This window comes from Terrapene carolina, unplaced genomic scaffold (assembly GCF_002925995.2).
Source record: "Terrapene carolina triunguis isolate 2854851 unplaced genomic scaffold, T_m_triunguis-2.0 Scaffold21, whole genome shotgun sequence".
NCBI classification, from domain to species: Eukaryota; Metazoa; Chordata; order Testudines; family Emydidae; genus Terrapene; species Terrapene triunguis.
The window spans coordinates 34,193,559-34,204,814 of NW_020664372.1; the positions used below are offsets into that span (position 1 = coordinate 34,193,559).

An 11,256-nucleotide genomic window follows, 5' to 3' on the forward strand; every position below is an offset into this window, starting at 1 on the left:
ATTCACTATAGCAGAGCTGGTACTCTGCCCTAATGAAAAAGGGAAATACCCTTTGGAAGGGGGGTTATAGATAATGGGGTCTCTAGGTCCACATTAATGTGCCACCTCTGAGTGCTCACAATCTTATTTATGAAGAAGAAATCCAAGCGAACAAGAATAAAGAAGTGCCATATGGGGAGACACTAGAAGAGTGACTTTTTAAAAAGCTTTGTTGAATTTTCTATAATATGAAAATACAAAGTACAGATTACTGCCTTTTGTAGCTGGATATTACTGCAAAGGCAGTGCTATATGTGAGTGGATCCATTTTGATTTATGTCCAGGGAAATAAAGGCATAGGACAACTACTCAGTAGATTGAGTTTTCTTTATATAAAAAACAAAAACAAAAAAAACACACCCAGACAATAACATAAGGAAAGCCTAACATGCAACCTAAACTGCAAATAATGTAGCTTCTGACTCACCATTTTGTAATTAACTTGATTGGAATAATCTTTGTATCCAGAGTAGATTCTTCATTGACCTTAATGTGTAGAAAGAATCAGCTTGTAAAAAACATATTTACAATTTCCCTTTAGTTTCACAGGTGAGTCCTGTGAATGTGGTGACATCAAGTGGTGACATGTTTTTAAGCTAACTCCATTAAGCAAGCCAAACTTGTGTACTGTATTACTAATTATACACACGATGCCCAGTATTGTGAGAGAGCGAAAAGGAACAAACCAAACCCTGAATACTCTTAGCATTGTTATTGTTATAAAGTCAAACATTGTGTGGGTTTTTAACCAGGAAAACTTACACCAGTTTAGCTCAATTTGGATGAATCAGAAAAAGTCTGTCAAACTATAGTGATTGGGAATGCAGTACACCAAAGAACTATGAACTATTGTAGGACTCTAACCAGACAAAAGCCTGATGTTTTCCCTTTTTTATGCTGAAATGCACGTGCTTTTTTATTTGATTACTAAGGTGTCTGTCTAATCTGGGAGCCAACCTATCGGCCAATCTTCAGATGAACAGAGCTCAGTGGGCACAGCTGGGTGGGAGCCAAAGGACCTAAACCATCTTTATGCTTCCCTTGATCCTTGACCAGGCAGGGGCCAGACTTGCCCCTGGTACATGTAAGGGTAGCCACAGTGTTTGTACAGATATGTATGTGTGTTTATGTAGGTCTGAGAGCAGTTGGAGAAGCTACTGGTACTATAGATTATACAAAGATAGCCCATGTCCCAGTTCCCACTCTGCATGAAACAGAAAGTGGAGAGCTGCTAAAGTGGGTTTTTCCTCCCATCTCTTCTGAGGGTGTAGTACTGCCACTGGCAGCCAAAAGCGAGAATGGAGGTGTCATGAAAATACAGCCCTACGGAACAAATTCTGCCCCTGGTTATTCAATGCAACCCCAGTAGTCAATGGAGTTTGACTGGTACAATGGAGCTGAGAACATTTTCAGAGATTCTGAAAGGCAATGTAAGGAATTTCCTTAACCTGTTATTGCCCTGGTAAATAGTTTATGGGAACAGTCTTTTTATGAAATCCTAAACCAGTCTTACTGTGTACTCTTCTCCTACCAGTTATCTTCCAACTTCTACCTGTACTGCACTTATGTATGGTACTAGCTGTCAGCTTTTTAGCAGCTCTCCCCTTTGTGTGTCATGCAAAGTGGGGACTGGGATATGGGATGGATGTTCAAAATGTGGTGCTGCCCAGCAGTTTTCAGGATAGCTAGCAAACCTGCTCTACCCCATGTGTCCAAAGGATAAGGGATTGCCTCCTTCCTCGAATGGGAGCATTGTTGTACGACTACATTTTTTTTTTTATAGGTTGTCATTTGTTGACGCTGAGCCCAGGCATTGCCCTTAGAGTTACTGAACTTTCAACTTGAACATTTCTCGACTTCCCTGAAAGCTCTGCAGGAATGCAGGCAAGCTACAGTTAACTATTACAGTGGATCAAAATGGCAACTCACTTTTGGACAATATGCTTTCTTCCTTTTGTCCTCCTTTTCCTTCAGACAGAACAGACAGGTATGGCATTTGCTTTGTTGTTGTTTTAATTTGGCTTTGTGGTGATCTTCCTAAAACACAAAAATATTATTTGCCTGGTATTGTTTTAACTTTGTTGTACAGGTTATCATTGAAGCTGGCAGGTCCTAATTTTCACCCACATTTCTCTTGTGCACTTTAGCAAAAACTGCAATTCAGTTACTGATGCAAAAACCTTGCTTTATTTCACAGTATGTTATTCTATTAACATCAGTACAATGCTTTCTCTGAACTCAGTACTTATCATCCATAAAGAGAGCCCATATGTGCAGTAATGTGCCTTCTCACTTGGTCTTTCTAATCATCGTTCTGATGAAAATTGAGTTTATGGTAGAAGGCCAAAAGACATTGCTTTTACGTGATTTGCATAAATGCACTTTTCTGTATTAATGCTCTAGAATAGCTCAGATGGCTGGGGAAAGGATGGGAGAAGGAGAAAGAAGCTCTGCATTTATGCATGACACTCACAGTAATAATAGTAATGATTTTCACTGAAGTTCATCAATCATGTATCACAATATGATTTTAAAAAGATATTTTAAATGCACCAGAAATCAAACTAATGGCAAAAATACACTATCAATCATGCAAAAAAAGAGACTCACATTTTAAAAAATATATTATGCACTAGATAGCTTTTTTTAAAAAATCATGGAATTCATTTTTTAAAACCGTGTAAACGGTGCTAGAATTAGTCTGTTCTCTTTTCACTTGTTTTTTTTAAAAGGCTTAACTAAGAAATTACATACAATTTCACAATATTGTTCTGTTACTAAGTATCATAGCCCCCACTTCCTTGATCCCTCATTAGATTGACATGGTTCTAGTCTTCTCCACCTAAGGAACTGGTCTTTTTTTCTGGCCATTGTACATTATATTTGCTTTTCCCCCAAACACGTAAATTAAAAACCAAATTTGGCTATCTTTATTCAGCCAAGACTCTCAGTAGAGTCAGTCTGAGTAAGGAGTGGAGGATTGGGCCCTTAAATAACAATTGAGGCACAAATCGTTCCCTCCACCTCTGCAGAAGAATTTTAAAACCCCATGGATCTTCTCCCAAGGGCTCTAAAGTGGGGAGTGTTGCCTTTATGGTAACATTTCTCCTCCCTTCCCTGCCCTGCGGAAGCCCCTTCCACAGGTTTGTGAATTTGCTTTGGAGGGGTGGCATGAAGCCAGGGTGGGAGAGGAGGTTGCTAGAGGGACATGCCTAATTCTCCCTCCAAGAAGAATTCTGCCGGCAATTAAATACAGAGTCAGCACTAATTTTACCATGCACCCTGTCTGTACTGCAGATCTCCAGTTGAAGAAGAGGGCTCTGGATAAGTGCGCTTGTTACACTTAACAAGTATGTATGGTAGCATGACTCCATCTGAACCAGATTGTCATGGAGTCCAGGACAGAGCAGGGGGCAATGGAGGCAGGGTAGGGATACAGGACTGCCATGTGGATGGCCCTGCCTCTGGTGGACTCCCTGAGATCTGGGGATTGGCAAGGCTGAACTAACTTCCTATTCTACAGGGTTCAAATCCTGCACTTCCCAATGGAAAATAAAGACAAAACCAGTGCTTAATTTGTGTGAGGGCTTTCCAAGGCTGAGCCCTGGCTCCTCTGGGCTTGGCAGTTCATAGCCCTGGCACCTCTGGGCTTGGTACATCAGTTATGAAAGTTAAAAAATTGCACCTCTTTCATTACAAATTAAGCACTGGACAAAATTCCATGATTTCCCAGTCCAATCTGGGCTAAGAAAGAAGTGCTGGTGCAGTATATGCACTTGTACAACTTTGACATTAATGCAATTCCTTCATATTTCTCTTCATATTAAAAACTGCCTGCTTCCTGACCTATTTTAAGAAGAGACAGAAGTAGATAACGAAAACCGTCTATATATTTACATTAGTGCGAGGGTGACCAGATGTCCCATTTTTAAAGGGACAGTCCCATTTTTTGAGACTTTTTCTTATATAGACACCTATTACCCCCACCCCTGTCCCATTTTTTCCACAGTTGCTATCTGGTAACCCTAATTAGTGCCTCTTGTTGTACAACTTTTCAGTCTTTCTATCGGCCAACAATGCAAATCAAGTTATCTCAAGACATAAGCGTGGGTCTTTCCTAATTATTGAGGAGTTCTTTCAAGGCAACTTGGAAAGAGAGTGCCTAGAAGAAAGATGCACATATGAAGAGGCAAGAGAAGTATTTGAAGACCATGAAGACACTGTAAGTATTTTTTTTTATTGTTTGTTTTTCTAAGAATTGCAACACTTGCTGCTTCTTAGCTGGTCAGAAAGTGGCTACACTACGGCAATATTTGATGCTTTGCAACCTAACTGTATTGCCTAGATTTCTCTGCAATGTGAAATCATCTTGCATTGCACCGCAACACTTTTTTTGCTACAGTGTTCGAATAAGGGATTGATGATGGGAGAGGGGGCCAAGAAAGAGGCGGTGACTTCCTGGCAGGGACAATCAGCAGCAGCTACGAGGGGAGCCCCCTCTCCTGAGCAGCAGGCAGATGGCTCCAAGTACAGCATTGTGTAGCGCGCTACCTCTCCGCAGTTAAGATGCATAAGGTGCATGTTACGGGAACATTGCCAGGGGCCCTATCTGCAGGGAGAGTGAGGGAAGCAGCTGGGGGAAGGGGTGCCAAGGCCAGCAATATGGGTAGTGGGGCTTCAGGGGGAGTTTGGGAGGGGTTGGTGATGTTGAGAGGCTGGTGCAGCTGGGGTGTGTGTTGGGGGCAGGGTGAACCCAAGAGCAGTGTTTTATATATATATATATATATATATATATATATATATATAGTGACAAAGTTCCTCCTCTATCTTGGTGGGTCCTGCGCTTATTGGCAGATTTTCTTGCCTCAGAGATTCACCATGTGGGTTGGGGAACAGCCCAGAGACCTTCCCCTCTGGAAGAACCCACAGTCCAGGTCAATTGGGAGGTTTGGGGGGAACCCAGGCCTGCTCTCTACTCCGGGTTCCAGCCCAGGGCCCTGTGGACTGCAGCTGTCTATAGTGCCTCCTGTAACAGCTGCTTGACAGCTACAACTCCCTGGGCTACTTCCCCATGGCCTCCTCCCAACCCCTTCCTTATTCTCACCACAGGACCTTCCTCCTGGTGTCTGATAATGCTTGTGCTCCTCAGTCCTCCAGCAGCTCACTCTCAACTCCTTGCACCTCTTGCTCCCAGCTCCTCACACTCACACCACAAACTGAAGTGAGCTCCTTTTAAAACCCAGGTGCCCTGATTAGCCTGCCTTAATTGATTCTAGCAGCTTCTTCTTAATTGGCTCCAGGTGTCCTAATTAGCCTGCCTTAACTGGTTCTAGCAGGTTCCTGATTACTCTATTGCAGCCCCTGCTCTGGTCACTCAGGGAACAGAAAACTACTCATCCAGTGACCAGTGTATTTGCCCTCTACCAGACTCCTGTACCCCACTGGTCTGGGTCTGTCACTAATATATACACACACACACAGAGCCACCACCTCTGCTCCCAGCTGCGTCTTTCCTGGCTGGGATCCAGCAGGGGAAGCAGCAGAGAGGAGGCAGAAAGGAGTCTTGCTCAGCAGGTGCCACAACACACACCAGTGGCCAGGAAGAGCAACAGCATGGAAAAGTTCACTGTCTGCCATGAGATTCCACTGGGACTAAGTGACCAGATGCAGGCCTGAGTGACTGGATGGAGGCCTAAGTGCCATGTGAGACGTGTGACCGGGAGGAAGGAACAATGCATGTAGTGGGGGTGCTGAGAGCCACTGAACCAAACTGTAAACGCTGTATAGAATGGAAACCACTTCAAGCCATGGGGTGCATCAGCACCCCCAGAGCCTCTAGTTCCAAAACCTATGGGTTTGACACTTGGCAGCCTTGTATTTTAATGCTTGCTCCAACTCCGTTAATGTCAAGGGGAGTTGTCCAAAGCCTGAGTCCTATTCGACTCTCCAGTTAACCAGCACAATCAAAAGTCAGTATTGCCAATTCTGGGAGAGCAAACATCGTGAGAGGGACCAAATAAATAAATCATGAAATTGGCATAAATATCATAAGATGTTGTTTTTTAATTTATATTTCTGTTCTGATGTTTGAAATGTTAGGCTGTTTTATGCCTGCACTTCAGGAAACTCAGCCTGAAATGTGTACACACACACACACACACACACACACACACACACACACACACACACACTGGGGGAACTTGGCTCTTTCACATATCCTTTAAAACAGATTTTATATTTTAAAAAATTAACGTCTGTCACTGATGGTGCAATACACAACAAATCAAAACACGTCCAAACTTTCTGCCATTTGGGGCCCAGGTGACAGAGCTTGAGGCTCCCTTCCCAGGCTGATGGTGTTGGGGGGGGAGGATTTCAAGTGGTGATCACTGCCAGACTTGGGGACAATGGGGTTAGGTATTGTAATTGATACATTGTCACATCATTGTCCAGATGTTTCTTACATGCCACACATATTTCTTCTTCCCTCCCTAATATTTTTTCATAAGAAATATTTATTTTGGAATAAAGCAATAGATTCTGATCCTGTACTCCTGACTCAAGGAAAAGTCTCATTGCATTCCCCAAACAATGGGAAGTTTGCCTGAGTAAAGAGTATAGGACCAGGACCAAAGTTTGTGTGACTATTTAACTTTTAAGCATAGACTATAAGATTTGTTCTCTTGCACATTTTATGTTGTGACAAAGTATTTGTGGGAAAAGGTATTAGCCAAGAGTTGTAACAAGATTTCTTTTTAAATTTTTCAGAAGAAGTTTTGGGCTGGCTATTTCGGTAAGTTGACTGTTCAATCTCTTTTTCTAGAATGATTTTATGAAGGGATCATTACAGTTAGGATTATGGAATTTAAAAGACTCTCGAGTAGTTTATTCAACTTGCACATTATTTTACGTATCCTACTACTGTTTAGAAAGCATCTGGTGAAGTGGGAGGAGAAGATGTACACAAAAAAAGAGTAGGAGTGGAGTCATTAAAAGCAAGCCATCTGAGAAATAATTAACAGTCAAGACTGTAAATCAAAAAAATAGTGTTAGAATACTTGGCTAGATGCAATGACATTAAATAGGCTATTTCTTTTATTGTTTTCCCTATGCAAGGCTGGGCTAAGTTAATCTGGGACTCTGGGCACTCCACAACATGGAGCCTTATGTGGCTCCACTCACCTAGCACCATCCTATACCGTTGCCTTGTTCCCTACCTTGGAATGGCAGTGGTAAGGGGCCTCTTCTTTCCCCCAGGAGCAACAGCAAGAGCCCTTATTCTGTCAAGAGGAGCCAGTAGTTGTAGTAGGGACCCCTCCCCCCCCCACCCCAGAGATGTAGGGATGGCAGCAAGGGGGGAGGGATAGCTCAGGGGTTTGAGCATTGGCCTGCTAAACCCAGGGTTGAGAGCTCAATCCTTGAGGGGGCCATTTAGGGATCTGGGGCAAAAATCTGTCTGGGGATTAGTCCTGCTTTGAGCAGGGGGTTGGACTAGATGACCTCCTGAGGTCCTTTCCAACCCTGATATTCTATGATTCTAAGGGGATGCAGGCCATACTCAGCACAGCACCCAGGATGTATCTACATGGGTGGGTAGTTGGGCCAGCCCTGCGTGCACCCTCCCCGCCTGCTTCAGACACACACAATCCTATGTCGGGGTGGTGTTGGCAGGGCATTCCCAGAGCATGGGTCTTAAACCAGATCTACACTACAAACTTTTGTGAGCATACCTGGGTCAGTCAGAGGTGTGAGGAAGTGTGATTTGTGACCAACACAGCTGTGCTGGTAAAAGATTCCATGCTGGGAAGAAAGCTCTGTCATGAATAGGAATTTGTCCCTGTTGATGACTTCTATTACTCGTACTGATGCAACATTCATTCAGGTGGCAGACAGTGCTCCTCAAACCCATGCCAGCATGATGGTGTGTGTCAGGACAGCATTCGCAGCTACACTTGCACCTGCATGGATGCTTATGAAGGACCAAACTGTAATTTCGGTAAGGCAACATTTCCTCTAGAGGCTACCGTAGAAACTATATAGACCTCATGCAGACAGTCTATATTGTTTGTTTTATGTTAAAACATGTGATTCCTAGTGGAGGATGCATGACAGTGACACATGGGAAGAGGGGATATGAATTGTTCATCTCAACAACCTGGGGTAAATCCGCTAAAATGTTAATGCAGCGTGTGGCTGCATTAACTTTGCTGTGCCCTGTCACCTTCCTTCTATCCTAGAGAGACTGAGGAGGCAGCAAAGGGCAGAAGAAACCCTGGCACCAGTGAAGCCGCAACGGAGGCAGAATTGAGAGCCTGGAGCCAGGGCAGAGGGCCTGTGTGTGGATGGCCCTCTGCTCATCATCCAAAGGTTCTCAAAGTGTGGTCTGCAGGTCACTTGTTAGCTGGTCACATGGTGCTCTCTCTACTCCAGATGCTATTGCCTTAAATATGTTCCTAATATTACTTCTCCAGATAAGCAATTGCTATAGTTGCCAGAGGGAAACTGTATGATTGCAAATAGCAGGGAAGATTGCCCCCACCATCATGAATGAGAGGTCAGCAGGTGCCCACACAGGACAATCCATTAAGATATGGTCCAACTTCTGAAAATGTTTGGCAACCCTGCTGTAGTGGATCCCTCTCAAGGGACCCATGGAGTGAGTATGGGAGCTAAACTACTGCCCATCTGATCAAATGATCTGGGGGAAACTCGATGGGGGAACTTTGTGGAGATTTCCTCCATGGGTCCCAGAATTCTTTTTCTTTGGGTTTTTTTGTTAGAGGGGGCAATCCAACTCAGTTTTACTCCGTCCTGACTCAGGCAAATATCCACTGACTTCAGTGGGAGTTCTCCACAGTAAGAACTGAATAAGGACCTCAGGTACTAGTCCCTAGGACAAAGGAAGTCTATCCTAAAAAGTGAATTTCTCCCATGTTGATGTTATCCTTAAGAAAAAACTGAAAGATTCAAAGTTGAAATTTTCTGGGTGCCAAGGCCTCTTCCAGTGTGAACAGGCTAATTAGTTACGAAGATCTGACTCTTTAGAAAGTATTTTGTTGGGATTCAGACTCACAGACCCCCATTTTCTACATCAGATATGTAGCTTTTTGATGCATAAAGATAACGTAAATAATACTTGTGCTCTTCTTAGGTCTACTCTGCATTTTACAAGCGCTTTTGAGCAAATTGCTCAGAACTTGAGCACATACTTTATAATTAGTCAATTGTTACTATTTACTGTTTTATTTACATCACAAATTGGAGGACACAGGCAGTCTCATTCACATGGAGCTGACTACTTTTTTTTAGAATTCCCTATTCTAGAAAGTCCTTTACACCGACAAACTGACTGATAACAAAGCTTAAATGTTTTTTCTGGTCTAGTTTAGAATGTGAATGGATATCAATTTAACTAGACAAGGATAGAAAAAGTAATAGTACTTAAAAACACATTGGGCCAGGTCCTTGAATCTGCTGCTTAGTGCTACTTCACCAACCTTAAAACCAGTGCATTTGGTTATTTGGAGATTTGCCCTGGTATGGAGGAATCCCTGGGTGCTGTGGGCCAATTTAGCCCCTCTGGCATAGGTGGTGTAGCTGGGAAAAGGGGCAATGGCAGGGTGATGGGTATCATAGGCTAGGGGAGGTTGTGCCTCCCCAAACAGCCTGGTCTGGCCCTGCTATGCTCCACCCCTAGGAGGCCCCCTCCTGCAGTGCCTGATGTTCTGCCTTGGCCCAGGCTGACTGGGGCTGGGCAGCCTATCGTGGGGACTCGGGGTGGCTGGCGCTGTGCTGCCTGCCTGGTGCTTGGACCGTGCTGCCCGGCACTCTGGGGCTCAGGGTGCTGCTGCCACTCTGCGAGGTGCTCCAGGGTAGGGGGGCTCTGGGCTTCTGGGGGGGAGGGCACAAGGGGAGGGGAAGGGGCAGAGCCTCAGGTAGAAGAGGAGGGGCTGGGGACTAGCCTCCCCCAATGGCTAGGTGACCAGCCACTAATGGGCAATGGCCACAGTCATCTTTAGCTCTGGCAGTCCCCAACCATGGAATGCCTCCTTGGGACCATTGCCAATGGCACAACTTAGCTCATCCCTTACCGCTGGACCTGCACAGCCCTAAGCCTCACAGAGCCACAAAAACGGCTTAAATGCAGCTTTGGTACCTCCTCATCCCTGAGCTGTGTCAGGTACCAAATGTCCAGTCTTGGGGATCTGCCTATTATTTTTAATATTGTTTAGTGCCAAGCAAATCTCAAGTGTTTGCCCAGCTATGCGAACTGAAGAGACTGGCTCTGTTTCAGAGGCAAGAAATGCTTCTTTTATTTTCTGTTCTTTTACATTGGTTGCTGTTAAGTTTAAATTTTCTTGGCATGAGCATAAAAAGAGCCAAAAAAGAACAGCTTAAGTCCTTTATTTTTTAAGCAACTCCTGCCTCCATAAAAAGTACAATCATTCTCTTCTTTCAAAGACACCTGGCACTCAGTGCAAATACATGTCATGGCATTTTCCATGCGGAGAAGAGCTAGTGTTACTTTAGCTAGTACGACCTACAAACACAATCCTGAAATACATCCTGCCTGATCCAGTGGGGTAGGGAGCAATTCACTTTACAATGACTTCATGGGAGTTGCTGCGGCTCAGTACCTCTCCAACAAGTTAAAAAGAGGGAGTAGCAAGAATTGCTTAAATGATGAGCTCAGAAGAGCATGAAAAGTGAGCAAATGTCATTGCTTAGCAAAACAGGGCCCATGGTGTGCAAGAAAATCCCAGTTTATTGCTCAATTGTTGTTTCTTAGCGCTTTGCTTTTGTTATTCTCTTTAGCTAAAAATGAGTGTCAACACAAAACTAGAGAGGGATGTCAACACTTCTGCTATCCAGGATCTGAGTCCTACCGCTGCGCATGTGCAAAAGGCTATGAACTTGGGGAAGATAAAAAATCATGCATTCCAAGAGGTAAGTATAAAAAGAAGTCAGAAGAGAGCATGCTTAGTCCCAGGGTAGGCAGGCTGGGGGAACGGCATCAATAGGAGCTATTATGATTGCACTGAGACCATTAGAATGAACCAAAAGGAGGTGTCCTGAGGGCTCCAGTAATGATGAATTTCCAGAGAAAAAATAAATACAAGGTTGCTCAAACACAGCTTTAGAGCAAAGCAAATCCTAAAATTCATTCACTGGCCCAGATTTTCCAAACACTTCCAGTGTAAAAGAGTATCTCCTCTG

General features: G+C 44.0%; 1 protein-coding gene across 1 annotated transcript in view; it reads left to right on the forward strand.

Moving 5' to 3' along the window:
• Nucleotides 1-1,864: 1,864 nt before the first annotated feature.
• PROZ (protein Z, vitamin K dependent plasma glycoprotein) overlaps nt 1,865-11,256 on the forward strand; it is a 17,726-nt gene continuing 8,334 nt past the window's right edge. The window contains exons 1-5 of the mRNA XM_026647623.2: nt 1,865-2,026; nt 4,098-4,261; nt 6,808-6,832; nt 7,922-8,035; nt 10,855-10,986. Coding sequence (XP_026503408.1) covers nt 1,957-2,026; nt 4,098-4,261; nt 6,808-6,832; nt 7,922-8,035; nt 10,855-10,986 — 505 coding nt within the window. The 5' untranslated portion in view covers nt 1,865-1,956. The remainder of the gene's footprint in view (nt 2,027-4,097; nt 4,262-6,807; nt 6,833-7,921; nt 8,036-10,854; nt 10,987-11,256) is intronic.